The sequence below is a fragment of the Oncorhynchus mykiss genome, chromosome 7 (genome assembly GCF_013265735.2).
Source record: "Oncorhynchus mykiss isolate Arlee chromosome 7, USDA_OmykA_1.1, whole genome shotgun sequence".
Taxonomy (NCBI): Eukaryota; Metazoa; Chordata; class Actinopteri; order Salmoniformes; family Salmonidae; genus Oncorhynchus; species Oncorhynchus mykiss.
In genome coordinates, this window is record NC_048571.1 from 44119665 (window position 1) to 44147187 (window position 27523).

Below are 27523 nucleotides of genomic sequence, written 5' to 3' on the forward strand. Positions count from 1 at the left end.
TGCTCCACTTCCTCAGTGCTAGTTCTAGTCTGTCCCACTGCACACCACTAGCGCCACGAGAGATTCTGGGTTTGAGTCCAGGGTCTGTCGCAGCCGGCTGCGCCGAGGAGACCCATGGGGTGGCGCACAATTGGCCCAGTGTCGTCTGGGTTAGGGGAGGGTTTGGCCGGCAGGGATGTCCTTGTCCCTCCACGCACTAGCGACTCTTGTGGCGGGCCGGGCGCAGTGCACGCTGACACAGTCGCCAGGTGTGCGGTGTTTCCTCTGGCACATTGGTGCGGCTGGCTTCCGGGTTAAGTGGGCATTGTGTCGTGAAGCAGTGCGGCTTGGTTGGGTTGGGTTTTGGAGGAAGCACGGCTCTCGACCTTCGCCTCTCACGAGTCCGTACGGCAGCTGCAGCAATGAGACAAGACAAAAGCTGTGGCCCTTGCTGCGCAAGGTTAATAACTACTCCAAATCTAAAAGCGAGTGACATTGGAAACAGTATTAGCGCACACCCAGCTAACTAGCTTGCCATTTCACATTGGTTACACCAACCATTAGGCTGATAGGCTTGAAGTCATAAACAGCGCTGTGCTTGCGAAGAGCTGCTTGCAAAACGCACAAAAGTGCTGTTTGAATGAATGATTACGGGCCTGCTGCTGCTCAGTCAGACTGCTCTATCAAATCAGACTTAATTATAACATAATAACACACAGAAATACAAGCCTTTGGTCATTAATATGATCGAATCCTGAAACTATCATTTAGAAAACAAGACATTTATTATTTCAGTGAAATACGGAACCGTTCGTTATTTTATCTAACGGGTGGCATCCCTAAGTCTAAATATTCTTGTTGCATTGCACTACCTTCAATGTATGTCATAATTACGTAAAATTCTGGCAAATTAGTTCGCAATGAGCCAGGCAGCCCAAACTGTTGCATATACCCTGACTCTGCATGCAATGAACGCAAGAGAAATTACACAATTTCACCTGGTTAATATTGTGCACACCCAGCTAACTAGCTAGCCATTTCACATCGGTTACACCAGCCATTAGGCTGGATTAGTAGTTATAACTAGTGATTATGATTGATTGTTTTTTATAAGTTAAGTTTAATGCTAGCTAGCAATTTACCTTGGCTTCTACTGCATTCGCGTAACAGGCAGGCTACTCGTGGAGTGCAATGGTTAGAGCGTTGGACTAGTTAACTGTGCGGTTGCAAGATTGAAACCCCTGAGCTGACAAGGTGAAAATCTGTCGTTCTGCCCCTGAACAAGGCAGTTAACCCACAGGTCCTAGGCAGTCATTGAAAATAAGAATGTGTTCTTAACTGACTTGCCTAGTTAAATAAAAAGGTATTTAAATAAATAAATAAATACAATACAATAAAATATATATTTAAATAATCGGAAATCGTCGCCCAAAAATACCGATTTCCGATTGTTATATAAACTGGAAAAATCGGCCCTAATTAATCGGTCGACCTCTAAAGAATGGTACCAACACATCCCCGAGAGTAACTTCTCCCAACCATCCAGGAACAGTTTGGTGACGAACAATGCATTTTCCAGCATGATGGAGCACCTTGCCATAAGGCAGAAGTGATAACTAAGTGGCTCGGGGAACAAAACATCGATATTTTGGGTCCATGGCCAGGAAACTCCCCAGACCTTAATCCCATTGAGAACTTGTGGTCAATTCTCAAGAGGCGGGTGGACAAACAAAAACCCACAAATTCTGACAAACTCCAAGCATTGATTATGCAGGAATGGGTCAACAGTCAGGATGTGGCCCAGAAGTTAATTGACAGCATGCCAGGGCGGATTGCAGAGGTCTTGAAAAAGAAGGGTCAACACTGCAAATAGACTCTTTGCATCAACTTCATGTAATTGTCAATAAAAGCCTTTGACACTTATGAAATGCTTGTAATTATGCTTCATTATTCCATAGTCTAAAGACACTGAAGCAGCAAACTTTGTGAAAATTAATATTTGTTTCATTCAAAACTTTTGGCCACGACTGTAGATATGGTTAAAGTGACTATGCATATATGATGAACAGAGAGTAGCAGTAGCGTAAAAGAGGGGTTGGCGGGTGGTGAGTGGGACAGAATGCAGATAGCCCGGTTAGCCAATGTGCGGAAACACTGGTTGGTCGGCCCGATTGAGGTAGTATGTACATGAATGTATAGCTAAAGTGACTATGCATATATGATAAACAGAGAGTAGCAGCAGCGTAAAAAGAGGGGTTGGGAGGGGGGTGGCACACAACGCAAATAGTTTGGGTAGCCATTTGATAACCTTTTCAGGAGTCGTGGCTTAGGGGTAAAAACTGTTGAGAAGCCTTTTTGTCCTAGACAAAAAGTCCTAATTCTGTAAATGTATTGATTGTTGCTGAATCTTGGCCAGGTCTCCCTTGAAAAATACTCTGTCTCAATGGGCTTTTCCTGGATAAATAAAGGTTAAATTAAAAAAATTGCTTTGTATTTTGTACATTACATAATAACTGAAATGCATTAGTGGTGCTCATAAATCAGCGTTCCAATTATTTCCAGAGACAGGCTCATTAGTAGTAGCGACTCAGCTCTATATTTGTGTTGTATTCCACCCACCCACACAAAAACAATTTTACCAAACAAAACGCATGGATGAAGAGGACAAGCTTAGGTTTTCAAGAAAGGGGGGGGGTTATGACCAAAACCAAATATAACCATGTCTTCATAAAAACTAAAAAGAAGCTTCTTAGGATTAGGCAAACGCTTCGATAGTCAGCATGTTGTTCATTTAAAACCAAGTATCCATTATGTGTAAGAGCCACAAATCTCCACGGAGAACATTCTGTCATCACACGCAACATGCAGACAGACTACAGAGTTCACAAACACTGGTTTAGCTCCTACATCTTGGCCCTGGACGCAGCTGCGTACCGTCGTCTCTCTGTAGCTGGCTGGCTTTACTATTTTACTGCTGGCTGGCTTTACTATTTTACTGCTTGCCAGCGTTTCTACTTCATGTAAACCCATTAAAAAAGTGTGTGTTCGACTTATGCACACACAAAACAAACATTAAATTTGTCCTCACACAGTCTCAGAGTATCCAGGCCAGTCCAGATTTACTCTGTAGCTCCCAGTCCATCGATTCACTTTCCATCTAGTCAATAAATACAGGGGTAAAACAGGCCAAACCACAATGCTGAATGTTTGGCCGAAGGGAAGCCCTGACTTTAGCTTGAAATGTACACTGATAGAAAAACAGGTAAAAGTCGCCACTGGCTGGGCAGAGACTCTGCAGTAGTGTAGTGGCCCCTCAGGTGCATGGACAGGGACCACTCCATCTGAGAGCAATCTGGCCTGGGGGTGCAGAGTGGAGTTGAACGCAATGAAGACAATGGGGAGAGATGAGAGAGGACAGTGTCACTGCAGTGATTAGTCCCATACAGTGCCCAGACCAAACCAGAACCAATAACAAGAACACACAGTCTTCTATGGGAGAAACTTGGGTCTAGTTTAAGAACAACCAGTCTGGCATACACACTCCGCTTCCTCCATCGCCTCTCCTTCCAGAGCTGCTTTAATATTCATCTTGGCCTCACACCTCGTTAATAATCCAGCGAGGAATTGAAGGAACTGTAGGGCTCCCTGTGTGTTCACTAGACACCATATTCTCATTACAAGTCCAGGGTTGGTAAGAGGCAGAGATAAGAGGATACGGAGGATTTCCCAGGTGCACCTGCAAGCATGCCGATCCCTCGCTCATTTCACTGCATCTGGACTGAGGGGTAAAAGACACCAGAGTCACTGAGTACACAGCGGTAGTGTTCCATAATAGACCATGTAAACAGCTAGGCTACTCCACGGCAGGCAACAGCACAATACTAACGTCACCATGCAAGCTCCTCCCCACCCCACACTCCTGGAGCACCATTAGAGTGGAGGGGTTGGGGTGCGAGGCTGTAGAGCAGTAACGAGGACTCCTATCAAGAGCACGTCTAATTAAATCATCTGGAGCTAATCACGGACACAGGGAATTACAGGAGATAATGGCCCAGACTAGCCCTGAACAATGGCCTGTAATCTGGGCTGCTAAATCCCAGACTAATCAGGAACGCACAGCTCAGAGCCTCAGGGCTGGGCAGGGGTTCTGCGGCTGTCCGACTACACACACACACACACACACACAGCAGCTCAATACGAATTACATTGTGGAAATGCTTACCACTCAGGCTGCACTAAAGATAACTAGAGGGCTATGTATAGGCAACCACGGCCTTCCTAGTAGCCCACGAGACTAGCATTTAATATCAACTCTGTACTCAAGATTATGGGGTTGTCGCAAATGATCAAATCATCTCCATGTAAAACAGATTTCCTTGCGGATGTGGACAGCAACATTGTGTTAGGAAGAGCTGATTTCCCTGCAGAATTACGCCGACTGGTGTACATGCAGGGCTGAGGATAAGACCCTAAGCTGTCAAAGTTAGGAGACATCACTTCCCCTTTCATAGCGAGGCAGACATGACCTGCAAATCCTCCTCCTGTTCCTCTACTGCACACATACCACTCCCCAGGCAGTCTGGCAGCTAGCTAAATAAAAGGTTAAATGTAAAAATAAAATAAAAACAAGGGCCTACGGGGACAGGGTGGGAGCAGCATGGTCTGACTACAAGGCTATAATCAACATCATTACACATAACTGAAACTAAGGTATTCCACTGCATCAACTAGGTTAATTGGCAGAAATGAGCTTATATGAACCTAATTTCATTGGCCTATTTCTTCCTGTGTTCTTAGACATTTTACAGCTTATTGTAAAAGAGGGAGTGAGTTGGGCTGTAATAAAAACAGATGCGGGGACCTAAGAAAGCACACGAGGGAAGAAGAAACAAACAGCCAACCAGTCAACAAACAGCCAACACTGGTGAGGGCTCAAGACTCCAAATCGGGAACACTGGAGGGACCCAATGCAAATCTCCAACTAAATAAATTAGGGATGCACGATATCAGCAACAACAACAAAAGCACAGCGTTGACGCAAAGTTGACGTGCATACCTATATAACGTAGCTTTATGACATAATGACGCACAAAGAATACAGCGCTACATGTGCAACACAGCATTCCTAACTTGGCCCACAATGTCTGCTGTGTGGATCTATTTTGACGTTTCAAAGGAAGATAAAAGGCCATATGCAACGTTTGTGCTGCTATTATTTCCTGAGAGGAGAAAGTGAAATCTTTCAAAACAACAAACCTAATTACTCCTTTGAAAGTGTATCACCCCCAGATGTTCAGCAACTACTTAGAACAAAAGCAGGGAAAAAACTAACACTGCCAACAACTAAACGAGTTCAAGTCCAGCAGTCATTTGAAAGAGTAAGAACATTTCAGCGAGACAACTCAAAGGCCAAATCCATGAATGAATTCCAGGTAATGGAATTCATTACCCTTGACAAGCAACCGTTCTCTGTCGTGGATGATGTTGGCTTTCGCCGACTGGTCGAGCCCCGGTACACATTACCAAGTAGGCGCTATTTTTCAGATGTTGCCCTACCGGAGTTACACAGTATTGATGAAACGCACATCCATGAGCTACCTGCTATAGGGGTCACAGCTATTAGCTTCACGACTGACATTTGGACCAGCGACGTCAGCCCCATGGGCATGCGGAGTCTGACAGCACGGTGGGTCGACGAGGATTTCGTACTGAGGAAAGATGTATTGCATGCTCAAGAATGTGCAGGTTTCCATTCCGCTGCTGCCATTTCAATGGCATTTGAGATGTTTGAAACATGAACACACTCCGAGCTCCATTCGAACAACTGACTGGAGAAATAAGCTCATCAACTGCGTCTGCAGCAGACGTGAGACCCTCTGTCATGGCAGTGAAACGCCTGCTCAACAAAACTTCCAAAACAGACAGTGGGGTTAAAACTAGCAAAAGTACTCTACTAGAGACTGTGAACAAGCGATTCGGTGGCATTCTCTCTGTGCCTCTAATGTGTCGCCACCATGCTCAATGCTAGGTACAAGGACCGCTACTTTGATGCAGACAAGAAACAGGGTTTACGTGAAATGTTGTTAGAGACACAGCAGGACAAGATGGAAACAGACACAGTGCCCACCGAGGAAGAGAGGCCACGGACAGAACTGTTTGACATGTATGATGAAATCCTGGTTGAGAATGAAACGACTGAACAAATTAACAATGAAACAGCACAGTAAGTAAGTGAAAGAAAAAGGTTTTGATTATGTTTAACTGGTGTAGCGGTATTTATTAGAGAGGGGTAAAGAAAGATTTTGTTCGGGCGCCAGGCAGGTATCAACCATGCCGAAAGGAAAAGATTAGAATAGAGAGAGTACCACTACCAGACCCACACACATCAGCAGAAGAGACTGCCTAGAGGGTAGCCTGTTTACCAGATAGCCAGTGGAGAGAAAAAAGAATACACACCATATAAAACCCACATCACAGCACAGGGGTAACCCCAACAAGAATACCTCATACAATAATACTAATACTAATAATGGCAGAGCAATTCAACAGCAACTTCATACAAGAACGAACCCAGTAATCAACATAGGGGTTTGCAATAATCTGTATTATTTTCTAGTGGATGAGTGTAGAGGGTATGAATGTGGGGGGTGTTCATCGACACAACAAAGGCCTTAAAAATGTCCACAGTCTTCTCGGCCACATGTCATTAGTACACCTCAATACAGTTCACATAACAATACACAACTTGCAAGCAACCTCCCTTTTAACTAAAATGTCCAAATAATTCTGGCAGGGCAATAATAGTCCAGCTCTAATGAACTTCAATGGGAAGTGCATTGGAAAAATAGAGAGTCTGTTGCAGAGTAAAGCACTGGAACGATAGAGGGAAGAGAAAAAGAGAAAGAGAACAAGAGAGATCTTAGCTGTGGTCTTCAGGCGTGCAGGTGTACTGTTTGACTGTCCGATGGTTTGTTGGTTTGTATGTTAAAGCTTCGCAACAATGTTGCTACTAATCCATGCGATCCATAACGGGCGTGGTCCCAAACGAAAACAACCACGACCTAGAGCGATTACACCGATGATTGAGTTAAATACTCTATAAACTACACACGCTGAAAACAAACAAAACTTCTGTAGCACAGCACACACAATCAAAACTGTCGCGCCACCAAAGAGCCCCTCCCCAAAGAGCTGAATGAGCTCTCTTCATTCCTTCCTTCCTTACTGCTCATGCGCTCTTAAAGTGGCAGTGCACGGTGAAGGCTCCGTGCAGATTTCGCCACACTCCTCCCCCCATGAAAAAACAATGCCTGTAGAAACAGAGGATGCAGGCTTTGACAGGTTCATGTTCCTGCTACACAAAACCAGGGAAGTCCTCATCAGAGTCCTCCACGAAGAGGTCCTGCAGGTGTTGCTTTTGCCTGCGATCCAGCTCTTCTGCCGTAGGGTAGCAGGGCTTTAGGTCAACAACATGCACTGTCCTGACATCTTCCCCAGTGTCCTCCAAACAGACCAAGTAGTTCACTGGTCCCAACTGCTGCACTACACGGTATGGACCTTTCCATCTCGAAGCTAGCTTGGCAGTGAACTTCTTAGATGCCTTTGACAGATGATGTGAACGTACCCAGACACGAGACTGGGGTGGAAAACACACGTCTCGTCTATGTTTGTCATAGTTTCTCAGCTGTCGTTGTTTGGCTTTGGTTTTGCTGGCCTCCACCCTGGCTAGCAAGGTGTGGTGGTGTTGTACGGCATCAAACGCTGGGCAGTCAGGTGAAACATTCGAACTTTGCAAGACTCGGTCCATCTGACCTTTTAGTGGTCTTCCCAGGTGGAGTTCGGCGGGAGTGACCCCAGAAGTCTCCTGCACGGCAGAGTTCAGTGCAAAGCGAAATTCAGGGAGATGCTGATCCCACCTTGTGTGCTGATCCCCCACGAATGAAGCAATCATCCCCTTCAGGGTTCGGTTTACCCTCTCGGTCAGGTTGGTCTGAGGATGATAGGCTGTGGTCAACTTGGCAATTACTCCCCAGTAGGTACAGAGCTCTTTGTAGATTCCTGATATGAACTGCGGACCACGGTCAGAGAGGATTTGGTCTGGAATCCTGAATCTGGTAAAGACCTCCCTTCTCAGAATTAGAGCAATGGCTGATGCAGTGGCTTTGCGGAGGGGAAACAACTCCACCCAGTGTGTGTAGTAGTCCACTACCACCAATAAAAATTAATTCCGTGTCCCCCGGCTGGGAGGAAAAGGTCCCATGAGGGAAGAACAGGAAGTCTAGGCCAAGGACTACAGCAAATGCAAGGCTTGAATCTGCAATAATTGCCACAGGAAGGTTAATAGTCTCACCATGCAGTTTTATTATTATACTAATCCAGCCCAAGGGAGTGGTAGGTTCTCCATTGGCCAAGTACAATGGTCCCTCCTCCCATGTTCGTAGCTCCTCATGAGGTAATGCCATGTTCTGCCACAGGGCCTCTTGCATCAGGGTGTAAGATGCCCCTGTGTCGATTATGGCCTTCCCTCTCCAGTTCCTAACAGTCAGAGGAACCAATAGTTGTTGCGGAATAGGAATAAGACCGCTAGCTGTGCTGTCTAAAGGCTTCATGGTGGGCATTAAGGCTGACCCAATTGTATGCAAGCCACCACGCCTGTGCAGACTTTCAGTCTTCGGTCCTTTCTGACCTTTTCCTGAATCCTGACGCTGGACATAGAGTGGGCAAGAATCTGGAGGATGTTGGACTTTACACCAACACATAACTGGACTTTTGTCCTGGATCTTGGGTACAAATATCTGAGACGGTTTAGCCCCAGGAGAGTTATTGGTATACTGGGATGAGGGAACCGGGTTTTTAGTTTGGAGGTGGTGCTTCCAGTCCTTCTCAAACTGAGTCCCAAGACGCACCAGATCATCCACATTTTGCACACGTTCTCGAAGTTGACTAGCAAGGCGGGGAACCATGTTCTTAAGAAGGAGTGTGACCATCTCCTGCTCAGTAATGTCAGCCTTCCATCTCCTACATAGAACTCGATAGGAGAAGGCAAAGTCCCGTATTGGCTCTGCTTCACCCTGGACTCTGTTACGAACACGTTCCGCCAGTTCATCCCCATAGTCCTTTGAGAGGAAGGCTAAGAGGAATATTTTTTGAAACTCCTCCCAGGTTGACACATGTTCACGGGCTATCTCCCACCAGTCTCTTGCTGTACCATGGAGAACACTGCGGAGGGTGGCTAGAACCTCCAAGTCAGTAAGGGGCCGGATAGAAAGAAAATCATTACACTTAGATAAGAAAAACAGTGGATCAACATCATCTTCTGGGCTGCCAAAAGTGGGGAAAAGTAGTTTGATAGGGAGGGAGCGCTCTAGAGGAGGCATGACAGTGGCAGAGGGAGTTCTGTTGTTTAACAGTATCTTCAGAGGGGTTTTTGTAGTACTACCTGTTCCTATTCCATTACTGGCCAAGCCAGTGGCAGAGGTAAAACCTGAGGGAGGTGCAGAAGATTTGTCCAGAAGGGAAAAGCACTGCATTACCTCCTGGTGCAGCCCTTCCAGTTGAAGGTCTGTGGCCTTCTGTGCTTTTTCCATCTCATTAACGGTGTCCTTTTGAGTCTGTTCAATCAAAAATCGTAGTTCCCCTGTGAGAGAGTTCTTCATGTCCTCCATAACTTCCTTCAGATAAGAACACACTCCCTTCACAACAGAGGCTGACTCCTCTGCTCTCTGTTTTTGTTTTGTTCCTCCTCAAGATAGATTATGACTTGATGATGGTTAGTTTCCATTTGTGTTTTGAACCGGTGCAGTTTTCCTTGAATATCCTGCTTCAGAGAATCTTGTAAATATTTCTGTCTCTGAACAATTTGTTGTTGGTTTTCCTCCATTTGACAGGGAAGGAAATCCAATCTCCTCTGCACATCTGTCTGATGAGCCTCCACACATTCACTGAGTTTGCGAATGGCATTCTCCTGCATTGTCTAACTATGATTGGTGTGTGTCCATTGATGTTCCAGTTGTCCAGTGATCACAGAGACACCTCTCCCAGTCTCTCTGGACAGGGTAACCGGAAGGGTTTGAGGGGAGGGTAATGGTGGAGATGTTATAGGTGAGCCAGAAACCTGGGGATTAGGGTCAGTGCTATCCAACTCCATTAGTTCATCGAGTCCTTCCACAATGAAAGAATCCCAAACATGATTACCATCAGGGGTGTCCACATTGACACAGTATGGGGTTCCAACAAAAGACATGATTCAACCTTGTGTGGATGGTGTCATGGGTGTTTCTCTTCAAGTCCCTGTTCGGGCGCCAATTCTGTAGCGGTATTAGAGAGGGGTAAAGAAAGATTTTGTTCGGGCGCCAGGCAGGTATCAACCATGCCGAAAGGAAAAGAGTAGAATAGAGAGAGTACCACTACCAGACCCACACACATCAGCAGAAGAGACTGCCTAGAGGGTAGCCTGTTTACCAGATAGCCAGTGGAGAGAAAAAAATAATCTTGGGTGGCGCGACAGTTTGATTGTGTGTGCTGCAGAAGTTTTGTTTGTTTTCAGCGTTTGAGTTAAATACTTTATAAACTACAATCATCGGTGTGATCGCTTTAGATCGTGGTTGTTTTTGTTTGGGACCGCGCCCGTTATGGATTGCATGGATTAGTAGCAACATTGTTGCGAAGCTTTAACATACAAACCATCGGACAGTCATTAGACAGTACACCGGCAGGCCTGAAGACCACAGCTAAGATCTCTTTTTCTCTCTCTCTTTCTCTTCCCTCTCATTCCAGTGGTTTACCCTGCAACAGACTCTCTATTTTTCAAATGTACTTCCCATTGAAGTTCATTAGAGCTGGACTATTATTGCCCTGCCAGAAGTATTTTGATTGACATTTTAGTTAAAAGGGAGGTTGCTTGCAAGTTGTGTATTGTTATGTGAACTGTATTGAGGTGAGGTGTACTAATGACATGTGGCCGAGAAGACTGTGGACATTTTTAAGGCCTTTGTTGTGTTGATGAACACCCCCCACATTCATACCTTCTGCACTCATCCACTAGAAAATAATACAGATTATTGCAAATCCTCTGTTGATGACTGGGTTCGTTCTTGTATGAAGTTGCTGTTGAATTGCTCTGCCATTATTAGTATTATTGTATGAGGTATTCTTGTTGGGGTTACCCCTGTGCTGTGATGTGGGTTTTATATGGTGTGTATTCTCTTTTCTCTCCACTGGCTATCTGGTAAACAGGCTACACTCTATGCAGTCTCTTCTGCTGATGTGTGTGGGTCTGGTAGTGGTACTCTCTCTATTCTACTCTTTTCCTTTCGGCATGGTTAATACCTGCCTGGCGCCCGAACAAAATCTGTCTTTACCCCTCTAATAAATACCGCTACAGTATAATCTCAACACCTCCTCAATTCAGTACCACTGTTATAAAAATACAAATGTGTAGTGAAATGAAGAGTGGGAGGAGGTGGGTAGTCTAGTTTAATGCACAACAGATGAAGCAACATCCAACTCGTCCACTGGGGTTCCGCTAGCGGAATGAATTGAAAGTCAATGAAATTGCGCCAAATACAAAACGACAGAAATCTCATAAATCAAATTTCTCAAACATACAAGTATTATGCACCATTTTAAAGATAAAATTCTCATTAATCCAGCCACAGTGTCTGATTTAAAAAATGATTTACAGCGAAAGCTCCACAAACGATTGTTAGGTCACCACCAACTCACAGAAAAACCCTGCCATTTTTCCAGCCAAAGAGAGGAGTCACAAAAAGCACAAATAGAGATAAAATTAAATCACTAACCTTTGAAGATCTTCATCAGATGACACTCATAGGACTTCATGTTACACACAATACATGTATGTTTTGTTCAATAAAGTGCATATTTATATCCCAAAATCTAATTTTACATTGGCGTGTTATGTTCAGTAGTTCCAAAACATGCAGTGATTTTGCAGAGAGCCACATCAATTCACAAAAATACTCATTATAAATGTTGATGAAAATTCAAGTGTTATGCATGGAACTTTAGATACACTTCTCCTTAATGCAACCGCTGTGTCAGATTTTTTTTTTTTTACTTTACGGAAAAAGCATAATCTGAGTACGGCGCTCAAAGCCCAAACCAGCCAAAATAAATATCCACCATGTTGCGCAGTTAACATTAGTCAGAAATAGCATTATAAATATTCACTTACCTTTGATGATCTTCATCAGAATGCACTCCCAGGGATCCCAGTTCCACAATAAATGTTTGATTTGTTTGATAAAGTTCATAATTTATGTCCATACACCACCTTTTGTTAGGGCGTTTGGTAAACAAATCGAAACGCGCGTGCAATCGAAACGCGCGTGCAAAGGTCGGACGAAAATTCCAAAAAGTTATATTACAGGTCATAGAAACTATGTATAGAATCAATCTTTAGGATGTTATCATAAATGTTCAATAATGTTCCAACCGGAGAATTCAATTGTCTGTAGAAAAGCAATGGAACGTGAGTTACCTCTCATATGAAAGGGCGTGACTGAGATCGAGGCTGCTGCCAGACCGCTGACTCACTCCCCTCTCATTCAGCCCCCCTTAACAGTGGAAGCCTAAAGATGGTTGACATCTAGTGGAAGCCTTAGGAAGTGCAAAATAACCCACTGTGAATTCGATAGGGGCTGAGTTCAAAAACTACAAATCTCAGATTTCCCACTTCCTGTTTGGATTTTTTCTCAGGTTTTTGCCTGCCATATGAGTTCTGTTATACTCACAGACATCATTCAAACAGTTTTAGAAAATTCAGAGTGTTTTCTATCCAATACTAATGATAACAATAATAATATGCATATATTAGCATCTGGGACTGAGTATGAGGCAGTTTGCTCTGGGCACGCTTTTCATCCAAAAGTGAAAATGCTGCCCCCTATCCCAAAGTTAAATGACTTTGTATGATTAGTCTGCTGGCATGGTCATCTGACATAGCAAAAGGTTAATAACACTTGCACTTTCTAGGTGGGTTTACACAAACCTCTTGTAGAAACTCCCCATCTCACTTTGGGAGCCCTCAGCAGAGCTTCACTAAGCAAGCAGCTTCAGTGGTAGCAGCAGTAACAAGAGAAATAGGCTAGAAGCTAATACATCCATCCCTGGATGAGGATGTTAGGTTTGTATGCATCCTCTCTTAAAAATGCTCAACTGTTAATGGTGGGCTGCAACGTGTCAAGGGGAAATGTATCATTATTTAATTAATTACTCGAATTGATTTGGTCAAGTGCAACTGCACTCTCTGTTCAGTACGCTCTCTTCTTAGCAGCAGTGCCTCTGTTCTGTTTGGCAGCTGCACGAGTGGGAGGGAGATGTGCGTGTGCCTCGTGGTTTACCAGATCTTTTTTCAGCAGTTTTCCGGAAGATCGCTCCGCGACCCACACACTGCAGCGCTGTCGTTCAGAAGCAGATGATCCGCTCTCAGCCACTGACTTGTCATTCCCACCCCACTCAGCATCACTCACCGCTGTCATCGAATTGACTCAAGCTAGCCACAAGTTCTGAGTGAGCTCAATCGTCATGAAATGCAAATAAAGCGGTGAGTTTCTCTCTATTGGTTTCATACAAACTTGGAGAAATAACGAGGAGCGCCGACAATGTGTTTTGTGCGGGGAAGAGCTTAGTAATGAGTTTCTCAAAACTAACAAATTAAAACAACACGTGCTGACCAAACATCCCCAGCATGACGGTAAACCCGGGGTGTTCTTTCAGAACAGGGCAGAATGCTTCAGGAAACAGGAAACTTCAACAATGGAAGAGTAAGTCAGCTAGCAAGGCATTGTTGTCATTTTAGAACAGGTGATGATGATATTGTAAGCAGAAGTAAGGGAGTACTCGCTCTCATCGTAGTTGATGCGAGTTCCCCCGTTCAAACAATCCCCTTGTACAACAGCTAATAGCTAGCAAACGTTAACGTTCACCAAAGCAAGCAAGCTAGTTACGGAGTGCAACCCTAAGTAACAGTACAGATTAAGTGAGCGGGTGTTAACAAGCATGGTTTGGTGGGTCATATTTCGGAGGACGCATGACTCGACCTTCACCTCACCTGTTGGGGAGTTGCAGCGATAAAACAAGATTGTAAATCACAAAAAGTGTGTAGAAAAAAATAAAAAGTACAGAAACAAACTCAATGCTGAGCATGACCATATAAGGTAACACTGTCAAAAAGTACAGAATATATCTGCTTGTTGAAAACTTCAACCAGCCACACACCTCTCATGTCTTTTCTGATCCACATCTGTGTGATGTGATCAGATTATTCAAGTTCATAATGAAAAATTATGTATTGTATTTTAACAGCAACAGTTCCAACCTAGACTTTTTTTCAACAATCATTTCTACAGCAAGATGTACAGTAGGCCTGATCATTTTCATCTGTATTGTTACTTAGGGTTGCACTATCAAAAACTGGGCCTGTGTGTTTGTTTCCTGTTAGACATCGGTGTGATCAATCAGTTTATTCCCATTTAGAATGAAAACGTATTGTATTTAACAGCAATAGTTCCAACCAAGACAGATATGTAAGAGTGTTTTTAATGGGGAACAATAAAACATTAATCTATTTATATGAGTATTTCGTTTCATTGTTATTTGTTTTTGTCTATATTGCATTTGTTTTAGACAGAAGGGGCAATGAAATGTACCCATATTTACATGTAGTTACATGTTTTCATAAGCTTGGGTCCCAGGAAAACACAGAATTTCTCATTTGGGTCTAATAGGATATGACCGTTCTGCCTTTCGCATGGCCCTGTTTCCGCATGAACGCAACCGCGCTCCCTCTCTGCGATGCCACCCTGACTGACCGCCAATTCACTCAAACTCATTTGCTAGTGAGCTAGAAGAAGAAAAACCTGTCTGGCTCTGGGAACCACCTTTCTCAGAAGAATGATATAAAACGAGCTATGTAATAAAGAGCATATGGCGGGAATTAGGAGGAAAAATAAGGACGGGATAAAGGGAGCGAGAAAGTAAATGAGAGAGAGAGAGAGAGAGAGAGAGAGAGAGAGAGAATGCTGGAGCGGACTGGGGCAGGACACAGGAGAATTGGTAGCCATGGGTGCCCTTGAAATTGCCTGACTCATTACTGCAGCAATGGGACTGTGTGTGGAAAGGGAGCTCAGAGAGAGCTTACAGAGTAAGAGGGACAGAGAGAGCCCTGGTTAACCCCTGGAGGGACACTTCAAAGGCCCACATGCTCCTCTCTTTCCACTGCTTCAAATACCACACAGTGGAGCAGATAAGAGGAAAAATGGTAACACATTGTCATGCTTAACCTCCGTGTTCTGGACCAGATAAGGATGAAATGATAACTGGGGATATGGCAGGTCTAATGGAGAGTGGAATACAGGAGTTCCCTTTAACTGACAGATCTTGCTGGAGGTTGAGCTCTATGGTACACCCACAGACACTCCCAGGATAGAACATCACAGAGCCATTGGAGACTTTGCTAAAGCAAATAGATGTGCTGTACCCTCTCCCACAGCATCCTGCGCATTCCTAAAAATAACGTCTCTGGAGCTCAGTTAGTCTACAAACACGTCCCTGTATGCATAAGTAACCAGGGGCTACAGAACACTTTTCCTCTAGTCTGGGTTTCCTATCACCGCTGTCTGTCTAATGACAAGTGGAGCAGAAAGAGGTTCATGTCCTGGGGCCACTGGAAAGCAGGCAGAGGCTCTCTCTCTAACCTCAAACTCTCCTATCCCAGTCCTAGGCTGCTGTGCTGTTTGTTGCTAATTGGCTACTTGCCAAACTTTTCATTATTTACTTTTAATAACCATTTAAACTCTGCATTTAACCAAATTTACCAACGTCTTAGTTTTTTTCATTCAACTTTTTTACCCCGGACGCTTTATCTGGACATGCTTCTGCAGGACCTCCACCAGCCGAAAAAGCTAAGTAGCAACATTAACTCTATGCCGTCTAATTGCAGTCACTGTACTCACAATATGCACAACAACTATCACCTCATGGTGAGGATAGCAGAGTTGCAAGCCCAGCTTCAGACGCAATCGTTAGGAAAGGGCAATTTAAGTGTGGGAAAGATGAAACAGTGTGTCACCAGTAAGTACAGATAGTAGTATAAATCTGCCCACAAAGTCCTCGCAGCCGGACACTATTCTCAAGGCTTCATTCAGCCGACAGAAACTTTCAACCGGTTCTCCCCATTAAGCAACGAGTCGGAGTCAGAGGCCGAGCCTTCTCAGGTCTCTCCTCCACCCGTTACGGGGTGTGAGCCGCAGAAGCCACCCACCATTAGCTCTGACAAATTGAAAACCCTAGTCATTGGCGACTCCATTACCCTCAAAATTAGACTTAAAGAATTATCCAGCAATCATGCACTGTTTACCAAGGGGCAGGGCTACTGACGTAAATGCTAATCTGAAGATGGTGCTGGATGAGGCTAAAACTGGTGAGTGTAGAGAGTACAGGGATATTGTTATCTACGTCGGCACCAACTATGTTAGGGTGAAACAGTCAGAGGTCACCAAGCGCAACATAACTTCAGCGTGTAAATTAGCTAGTAAGACGTGTCGGCATCAAGTAAATGTCTCTAGCCCCCCTCTCAGTCCTAGCTGGAGGGGTGCTCTCATCTTATCAACATAGACAGGGCTGGAACTCCTCTAGCTCCACAATGAGATGGGTTGCAGGCCAGGTTGCAGGCCAGGTTGCAGGCCAGGCAGCAGGCTGTTAGCCAGCTTGCCAGCTTAGTGGAGTCTGCCGCTAGCACAATCAGTATAGTCAGCTTAGTTTTCCCCATTGAGACAGTGTCTGTGCCTCAATCTAGGTCAGGAAAATCTAAACATGGCGGTGTTCACTTTAGCAATCTCACTGGAATAAAGACCTCCATCCCAGTCATTTAAAAAAAAAAGGAAAAAAAAGACCAAGCGACTTGCAGCTGTAATCGCAGCAAAAGGTGGCGCTACAAAGTATTAACTTAAGGGGGCTGAATAATTTTGCACGCCCAATTTTTCAGTTTTTGATTTTGATTTTGATGCAGCCAAGAGTGATCATGGGCCTCTTGGCTGCATCTCTGATCAGTCTTCTCCTTGTATGAGCTGAAAGTTTAGAGGGACGGCCAGGTCTTGGTAGATTTGCAGTGGTCTGATACTCCTTCCATTTCAATATTATCGCTTGCACAGTGGTCCTTGGGATGTTTAAAGCTTGGGAAATCTTTTTGTATCCAAATCCGGCTTTAAACTTCTTCACAACAGTATCTCGGACCTGCCTGGTGTGTTCCTTGTTCTTCATGATGCTCTCTGCGCTTTTAACGGACCTCTGAGACTATCACAGTGCAGGTGCATTTATACGGAGACTTGATTACACACAGGTGGATTGTATTTATCATCATTAGTCATTTAGGTCAACATTGGATCATTCAGAGATCCTCACTGAACTTCTGGAGAGAGTTTACTGCACTGAAAGTAAAGGGGCTGAATAATTTTGCACACCCAATTTTTCAGTTTTTGATTTGTTAAAAAAGTTTTAAATATCCAATAAATGTCGTTCCACTTCATGATTGTGTCCCACTTGTTGTTGATTCTTCACAAAAAAATACAGTTTTATATCTTTATGTTTGAAGCCTGAAATGTGGCAAAAGGTCGCAAAGTTCAAGGGGGCCGAATACTTTCGCAAGGCACTGTATATATCAAATCTCCCATTCCTCTCAAAAATGTTTGAAAAAGCTGTTGCGTAGCTACTCACTGCCTTCTTGAAGACAAATTATGTATCCGAAACGCTCCAGTCTGGTTTTAGACCCCATCATAGTACTGAGACTGCACCTGTGAAGGTGGTAAATTACCTTTTAATGACGTAAGACCAAGGATCTGCAGCTGTCCTTGTGCTCCTAGACCTAAGTGTCGCCTTCGACACCATCAATCACTATATTCTATTGGAAGCCTGTGTTTCAGATATAAGGAAGTGGATGGTGGCAAAATTTCACTTCTAAACTCGGACAAAACAGAGATGCTTGTTATAGGTCCCAAGAAACAAAGATATTTGCTGTTTGATCTGGTGTGGCAGGTAGCCTAGGGGTTAGAGTGTTGGACTAGTAACCGAAAGGTTGCAAGATTGAATCCCCGAGCTGACAAGGTAAAAATCGTCCGTTCTGCCCCTGAACAAGGCAGTTAACCCACTGTTCCACAGAAAATAAGAATTTGTTCTTAACTGGCTTGCCTAGTTAAATAAAGGTAAAATAAAAATGGAATCTTCATGGTTGTACAGTCATCTCAAAACTGAAGGACCGTGGCGCTACTCTGGACCCTGATCTCTCTTTTGACTTACATATCAAGAATATTTGAAGGGCAGCCCCCCCTCGTAACATTACAAAATCAATAACCGTTTGTCCAAAAATGATGCAGAAAAGATAATCCATGCTTTTGTCACTTCTAGATTAAACTACTGCAATGCTCTACTCTCCGGCTACCCGGATAAAGCACTAAATACACTTCAGTCAGTGCTAAACACGGCTGCTAGAATCTTGATTAGAACAACAAAAAAGTTGATCATATTACTCCAGTGCTAGCCTCTCTACACTGGCTTCTTGTTAAGGCTAGGGCTGATTTCAAGGTTTTACCACTAACCTACAACCCATTGCATGGACTTGTTCCTACCCATCTCTCCGATTTGGTCCTGCATTACATACCTACACATACTCTACGGTCACAAGACGCAGGCTTACTTATTGTCCCTAGAATTTCTAAGCAAACAGCAGGAGGCAGGTTTGTCTCCTATTGAGCAACATTGTTATGGAATGGTCTGTCTATCCATGTGAAAGACACAGACTCGGTCTCGACCTTTAAGTCTTTACTGAAGACTCATCTCTTCAGTAGGTCCTAGTGCTCTTCCATGCCGTGCTGTGGCGTCCCTAGGAGGGGTGCTTCACTCGAGTGGGTTGAGTCACTGACGTGATCTTCCTGTCCAGTTTTGCTCGCGCGGTGGAGCTCTTCGTGGGCTATACTCAGCCTTGTCTCAGGGTGGTATGTTGATATCCCTCCAGTGGTGTGAGGGCTGCGCTTTGGGGATGGGGTTATACCCGGTCTGGTTTGCCCTGTCGGACAGGGCCACAGGGTCCCCAACCCAGTCTCTATGCTACAATAGTCTGTTCTGGGGGGCTAGGGTCAGTCTGTCCTATCTGGTGAAATTCTCCTGTCTTATCTGGTGTCCTGTGTGCTGCTGTTCTGCCTGCGGCTATGGAACCCTGACCGGTTTTCCTAGCCACCGTGCTTCTACATCTGCATTGCTTGCTGTTTGGGGTTTTAGGCTGGGTTTCTGTATAAGCACTTTGTGACATCTGCTGATGTAAAAAGGGCTTTAGAAATACATTGATTTGATCTGCAACCTGACAGACCACATCACAATTAAGGGACTGGCCTTAGTGATTCCAGTTTGTCGATATGGAGCAGAGAAAAATGGGCCTAAAATAAAGTATTCAGACCTCTTCCCCTTTTCCACATTTTATTACAGTACATACAGCCTTATTCTAAAACTGATTAAATTATTTTCCCCCCTCATCAATACCCCATAATGACAAAGTGAAAGCAGGTTTAGAATCTATTGCTAATTTATTAAAAATAAATAACAAAAATAATTTATTTACATAAGTATTCAGACCCTTTGCTATGAGACTCGAAATTGAGCTCAGGTGCATCCTGTTTCCATTGATCATCATTGAGATGTTTCTACAACTTGGAGTCCACCTGTGGTAAATTCAATTGATTGGACATGATATGGAAGGGCACACACCTGTCTATATAAATGTCTAATAGTTGACAGTGGATGTCAGAGCAAAAACCAAGCAATGAGGTTGAAGAAATTGTACGTAGAGCTCCGAGACAGGATTGTGTCGAGGCACAACAGTTCTGCAGCATTGAAGGTCCCCAAGGATACAATGGCCTCCATCATTCTTAAATGGAAGAAGTTTAGAACCACCAAGACTCTTCATAGAGCTGGCCACCAGGCCAAACTGAGCAATTGGGGGAGAAGGACCTTGGTCAGGGAGGTGACCAAGAACCTGATGGTCACTCTGACAAAGCTCCAGAGTTCCTCTGTGGAGATGGGAGAACCTTGCAGAAGGACAACCATCTCGACAGCACTCCACCAACCAGGCCTTTATAGTAGAGTGGCCAGACGGAAGCTACTCCTCAGTAAAATGCACATGACAGCCCACTTGGAGTTTGCCAAAAGGCACCTAAAGGACTCTCAGACCATGACAAACAAGATTATCTAGTTTGATGAAACCAAGGGTCACATCTGGAGGAAACCCGGCACCATCCCTACAGTGAAGCATGGTGGTAGCAGCATCATGCTGACTTGCCTTGGTAAATAAAAGGTTACATTATTTTTTTAAATATATTTTTTAAATGCTGTGGGGATGTTTCTCAGCAGCAGGGACTGTGAGACGAGTAAGGATTAAGGTTAGGATGAAAGTAGCAAGGTACAAAGAGATCCTTGATGAACCCGATCTAACATCTCTGGAGAGACCCGAAAATAGCTATGCAGCGATGCTGCCCATCCAACCTAACAGAGCTTGAGAGGATCTGCAGAGAGGAATGGGAGAAACTCTCAAAATACAGGCGTGTCAAGCTTGTAGCGTCATACCCAAGAAGACAACGCTGTAATCGCTGCCAAAGGTGCTTCAACAAAGTACTGAGTCAAGGGTCTGAATACTTGATATTTCAGTTTTTATTTTTGCTTTATCATTATGGGGTATTGTGTGTAGCTTGATGGGGGGGGGGGGGGGGGGGGGGGGGAACAATTTCATCCATTTTATAATAAGCCTGTAACGTAACACAATGTGGGGGAAAGTCATGGGGTCTGAATACTTTCCCAATGCAATGTCCAGCCACAAACATAGCATAAGCAATCTCCCAGTCTGTTTCAGATGGCATTAACATGGAAAAAGATTGCACCATATTGCATCAAACAAAGCTGTCCACCCACAAACACTTCAGTCAGAGATGCAATCCAAAAGACAAGAAGCCTCAATGGCCAGACTTCAGACTAATAAGGCTAAGCCAATGACCAACTAAACTAAACATTATTTCCAATTGTGTATTTGTAAAAGGGGTTGATCTGCTCTGAATAGTTGGGGAGATGCGATCATGCTAGCCATGCCCTCCTGTGTGAACAGAGACACAAAGCTCCTACGCAGAGTGCATTAGTTCCCTCTGAATCTCTGCTCCCTCAAGCAAATGGCAGAACTGACAACAAATCCTTCTCTATCCCCACCTTAATATCCTTTACATTGAAAAGCACATGCAGAAAGTGTGTGTGTGTGTGTGTGTTGGAGGACATGCCATCTACCACATTATAGATTTGACTGCAGCATGGATCCACAGGGGACAGGGATGACAATCTGCAGGAGCAAAGCCCCCTGACATCAGCAACAACAACCAACAAGACTGTTGGCCTGCCTGCCTGAGGTCAGAGCAGTGGAGTGCCAAGCTAAGGAGATTACACCCTCTTTCTCCCAGCCCAGAGCCCAGAGAGTAGCTCCCGCCACAAGCCAACCAAAGCCCTGGCTGGGCTCATCTGTGGCCAGGGCCAGGCAAACAGACATCACTTATCTGGCTCAACATATAGGCTATTTTTAAAGCATTCAGTGCAACACCAAAATGTTTGCACCACTCCCCATGGTAAATTGCAGCGTAAACAACAAGGTAACCAGAGACATTTTGCTCTATCCTCACAGTCTTCCAGTCGGGGAATGGGCAATACAGCGACAGTAAAGTAACCTAAACCTAAAGTAACCTAAAAGCAAGCAACGCTGGGCAAATTACTGCTCCAAACTCTGCTTTTCAATTCACCTCTCAAAATACATCAATCTTTTAACGCAGGGCAGTAGAGCGGGTGAGTGAGTCAGTCAGTCAGTCAGCCTGAAGCTATTTTTCGGTGGTCTGTACGGCTCAGTTGGTAGAGCATGGTGCTTACCCTGCCAAGGTTGTGGGTTCGATTCACGGGGAAACCCATACGGAAAAATGTATGCATGCATTACAAAGCTGCTTTGGATATAAACGTCTGCTATGTTATATTATTATAAGTATATATTACAATAATAATAATTTCCTACTGGTGGCCTGTTGTACAGAGGAATGCTCTCTGACTGAGAACCTCATGGCGCTTGCAGTGTCATTACAGCCAGAGAGAGAACAAAAGGAAGAAAGGCATCCCACCCAGCAACATATCCCCTTAGGTCTCAGCTGGCAAAACCCTAGATCACTACCACTCGACAGAGACTTCCCACCTGGCACTTCAAGTGCCTTCTGAGTTGAACATTGCTTTTAGGCACCTTCGTTCATCACACCTTGACACTTCTTACTCAGAATGATCAGGGTTTGTGTTCAATGTGAACTTTGTACCCACAGGCAAAACCATTGAACAATGTGTTTCAACCGTCCAACTGGTGTTCGTTAGCTAAAATCAGGGAAAGAAACAAAACTGAAAAGACAGAACATGTTTGCCAATAAGTCGAACAACATTCCTGTTCCTTTCGTTTCACTTTAACAAGAAATGACAATCCGAACACAAACACTTGAAACAGAAGTGTGCCAAACTCATAGGGGCCAAAAGTCACTTGTTTCCAATGGAGACTTATTGGTACCTCTCTTCTCTCAGAGTCCTGTAGATCTGGGCAGCTTCTTAACCTCCTGTCGTAATACTAAACGTCACAACAGTTGCTGTTGGAAAAGGCTCCAAGTTGAGAAACTGTCCAAGAATGTTGTACCAATTAATTCTGCATTGAGATTACACTGCTCTGACCTTTTTTCATGCTCCAAGGCAGCCTGGATAAACCTAGACAGACGGTTTTTGAGGCTTGTCGAGTTCAGTTCCCAGTTCATAATGGCTGCAAGCAGTCAGCAGCAAGTAGACTATTTCAATTGAACTCGGGGGAAGACGTTGTGAAATAGGGTACTACCTTCGACTCTCACGTACTCAACATGAATATATTAAAAATAGGTTCTCTCTCCTCCCGAGTCAGACATAAGCAATACGGGGATAACATAAAGAACAGTCAGAGCCTGCTGCCGTCCCACAGATAGGCTTAATGCTTGCATTTTACAGCCACATGAATGTAGCACATTTTTCTTCTACTTCCCCTTCCAGACTCCCACCTGATACAAAGATTAGGGTATATTACACATTTCCGTCATATTTCTTGACATCTTACCAGAGTCTAATTTAGCCAAATTTGCCAGTTAAGTACATATATGTCCTTGTCATTTAAACATTTTTTTAAATTCTGTGTATTTTAATATTTTCAAATAATGTGGCCTGAATCAATTAATTCTATTCAAAGTATTTGGAAGTATGTTCAAATCATTTCCTATAAATAGCCTGCTAGTTGAAAGCATTTTCAAATACTATTTTCAGATACCTGGGTTAAATGCACAAGAGTGTGTTTGAGTCAGTGTATTTTCAAATACTTTCCAAGTGTATTTCCAAATACATAACAATATTAAAACTACTTGTCATTTAAAATAAATAGCAAAATACTTACTTCCAAATGCCTTTGAAAGTAATGAAAATACCCTAAATAGTATCTGTTAGCTACTAGACTAACTGACCTTCACATCAAACCCAACACCATAAAAGTGTATGCAATTACATAGTACCCCCTTCCTAAAATACCCACTACACTGAGCAGCATAATTGGTGTGGCTATGCAAGACCGTGATACTGTAGTTCTTGTCAGTAAGAAGATACTGTACTACCACATTCAATCCCTAAAGACTTCGTGTGTCAGTGTGAATTACTGCAGTAAGGAGATTGTGTAAACCTTTCAGACGAGTGCCTGAGTGTTGGTAAGCATAAGCCCTCAGGTCTGGTCCTTATCAGAGTGGTGTTGACCAACCACAGTGTGAATCAAGTGTTTCCGTTCAGCAGTATCACAACTAAGCTCTAGTCAGACAGTGGCTCGGGACAAAGAGTGGGTCTCTGTAGCTGCCTTGAGTGTTGACGGATTTAAGGGTTTAATACACAAAACAAATGGGATTGGACTTGTTTAACAGTACAAGTACTGTTAAGCATACTGTACTTCAATGGAGTGCAAAGAAAGAGAAGAGAACAGGATTAGGCTGACTGCTATGCCAGTGTTATGGGATTGGGTCTCTGTGGGACTAATCCAAGTGTTGAAGAAAAGGCTAACCGTATTAAATTGACACCAAGTATGTCGTAATATCTGCAACATCAAAGGGAAATAGATTGAATTGTTGCTCTATACCCCATCATTAGTCTATACAGAGATGCTATTTGGAATTTCAGACTATATTTGTAATGAAAATCTCATATGGCCTTATTTTACCGTTCTTTGTTACGCTGCCTGAGGGCAAAGACGGTGTGTTATTTTGCAAATCAATGGTTTGTCCTCCATCGTTTGGCAGAAAACTTTTGTATATCAACAAACTATTTACAATTTCTGTCTGTTCCACTCCATTTCCCCCTAATTCATCCCCTGGGCCCCGACTATGACCAACACTGTTACCACTAATAATTCTGGACACCTCAGGGTATGTACTGGAGGAACTGACCTGTATCTCCTCGTAGGCCTCGTCAATAGTGGTGACCTGATGCTGCTCGTGTAAGGCTGGCTCGTCACAGAAGAAACACACCAGGCTCTTGTCGCTGAGGCAGAAAAGCTTGACCTTCTCGTGGTCCTTGCAGGGATAGGAGCTCCTCTGCGCGTTGAGGATGGCGTCCAGCGGGAAGGCTGAGTAGCGCTCCACGATGTTGGACAGCTTGAGGCTTGGGGAGAGAAGAGGGTCTGCGAAGGTCCTCCTGCACTCAGGACAGTCTCGTACACCGTGGGGCTCCTGTCTGCTCCAGTGCTCAGTGATGCACTTTCGGCAGAAATAGTGCTCACAGCCAAAACTGACAGGGTCCTGGTAGATACTCAGGCAGATGGAACACAGGAGCTCATCCTTCAGACAGCAAGCCATTTGCAAACACAGAGGTTGAGCTGCATTTAACTGCACACTGGCTATACTTTTTTAAGACAATGTTCTGGCTTGTGAGATCAACTCTTGGCAGTTCTTTGACACCCACTTCAGAATCTTGGCCACTCTTGATTTTCCTGTATTTTGTGGGGGGGTGGGGGGGTGGACGCCATATCCATCAGAGCGCTATCCAACAAGCAGCAATTCACATTTATGGGTATACAAAAAAAATATTACATAAAACTGGGTCGCAGTTGTAAATGAGAACTTGTTTTCAACTTGCCTACCTGGTTAAATAAAGTTTAAATAAAACATTTAAAAATGTAAATGAAAACTACATCTGATAAAGGGATCGAGGGCACTGGCATTGCTGACTAGCACTAGGTGCAGTAAACCAGCTATCTTTGCCTTCATATATTGGTAAACAGTAGCCAGCAAGAATAGGCTGGTTGCTGGAAGTTAGCTGTGGTTTGACCAATTGTTAGGAAATGTGAACCACTGTCAATGCTATGGCATCTGTGTTCAATCAAAATGATAGAGATTTTTTTTCACAGCAGGTTACATTTTCCTTGTCTTCTAGCTACTAAGATGGAGTGTCGCTCACAGTAACTGCAGTATTTTTAACATTGATTTTAACGTTACCTGTCCTCCCTTCGACACTGGTCATATCAGCTAACAAGCTAGCTATGTTTCGAAGCTAGCCAGCTACGGCTAACGAATCGACATGTTTAGAAAAAAGTGAGACAGCACCTCCATTTGCCATACAAACTTATTTAGTTAACGTTTGTTACCTGGGTATGTCTGTACTTTACTTCGCTTGTCAGCTAACTCACCGTTCATATTTTTCAGTTGTTAAACTGTCAAACTAACATCAGCTCGCTAGCGTTTGCTATCTAACGTTAATTGGCTACCTCGCGAGCTAGTTATAGCTAACGTTTAGTTGCCTTGCTGGCCAGTTGGATTTGTAAACATTGCTAACATCTGCCTCCTCAATAGGGAAGATCATTTGACAAACTTACCTTAGCAAGTCTCCTAGGGTAACGTTACTTCAAATCAGGGTGCTTTCAACGCGACCCTGTGACCTTTACCAAAACAATCGAAGAAGACTGCTCCACATCATATAAATCATTTCAGACAACCTCACTCACCGCACTGTTGTCACAGTGACAAGCACAACTCCTGAATTTCTGCTCAGGTCCCTTTCAGGAAGGAATGGAATACAGCAACACAGATAAAACAATGAGCCAGATATTTCACCGGATGTATAAATGTGAATCATCTGGTTGGTGTTTCCCATCACACCAAATATGGTGATGAGAGGAAGCCCATTGCCCGGCAGTGGGAGAAAATAGAACTAGATGGAGTTTGGCTTACATTCTGCAAATTTTCTCATCGAAGAAACATTTGAACTCCATACAGTTTTCTGTTTCCAAACCTAGAATCTATAACAAACAGAGTGGACTGCGTTTTGTAGAACCTTTGCCTACGTTTTTAAAAAGTGCGTTGTTTAGAAGGGCGAATTGAGTTAATGCACTTGCGCACTTTACAGAGTAGGCGTTCCCTAACGGAAATATGATAATAAATGCTAGAACACGCCAATAGGATCTCACTAACTCGTGTTTAGCGCTGCCCAATTCCTTGCTTGTTCTGCCCACTATGATTAATTTGCTCCCATTGGAAACGACAGGCTGTGGTCTATCTTGGGTTAATTATAAAACATCTTTGACAGCAATCGCACAAACCAACTGTTCTTCTTCTTCTTTGTTATCATGGCCTTCGCATATTTTCTTTGTGCATGCCGCCACCTACTGTGCGATAGTGCATGTTCAATCAAGTTACAATTGTGTTTTTATTTTAAATAAATAAATAACAATTCCACCACCAACCAAACCTAAACCTATATAACACTATGTTTTTTTATTTAGCTCAACTACTACTACCCAGTTACTTCTCTGCAGCTGCCACTTACACTCATTTAAAAAGCCCACTACCCCATTCCACCACTTTGACCCTATTTGCTCCTTCACCATGCCAACGGCCTGGGATGATGGAACACCCCCACTAAACACACCCTGTAACTCTTCTGAAGTCAAATCTTGTATACCCGAATACTTTTCTCCTGGTGCCACCACAACATCTATTTTCTGTGATTTATGTTTCCCTTTCTTCGGTGTAGTTGATATTGCTATGACCTTACTGAAGTTCAAAACACTCTATGGCCTATCCCTCTGTGCTGACACAAATCTCCTACTCACTGGGATCCTCTCAGGATTCCTCACTCTTGACCTATCCTCCTCTACTTTCTTCACTGCCTCAGCATACGATACCTTCTGCACTACTCTGACTCTGGTCACTTCAACCTGCGTCTCTCGCACCAAACACTTCTGATCCCCAGCAGCAAGGGCACCCCTACAGTTGACACACACAACTTTATCCACCGAAATGACACAGTCCTCTGTCCCATAAACTCCTGCACTCTTCCCACATCTTGGAATCTCCCTCCTACACACTGCTGCGACATGACCATAAACGTTGCACCTGAAACAGCGCAGTGGATTTGGCACAAAAACTCTAACAGG

The 27523-nt window shown here is 43.9% G+C and overlaps 1 protein-coding gene across 5 annotated transcripts in view; it reads right to left on the reverse strand.

Moving 5' to 3' along the window:
* The window catches only part of LOC110527835 (E3 ubiquitin-protein ligase TRIM62), a 42134-nt gene extending 15831 nt beyond the window's left edge, over positions 1-26303 (reverse strand). Inside the window, exons 1-2 of one of the 5 annotated variants that reach the window (XM_036983310.1) lie at positions 26093-26303; positions 24540-25081 (exon numbers count right to left, since the gene is read on the reverse strand). In XM_036983310.1, coding sequence (XP_036839205.1) covers positions 24540-24947 — 408 coding nt within the window. In that variant the 5' untranslated portion in view covers positions 24948-25081; positions 26093-26303. Of the gene's footprint in view, positions 1-24539; positions 25082-25963 lie in introns of all 5 variants that reach the window. The other 4 variants (XM_036983309.1, XM_021609379.2, XM_036983311.1 and 1 more) reach the window with 4 other exon arrangements.
* Between the last annotated feature and the right edge of the window lie 1220 nt (positions 26304-27523).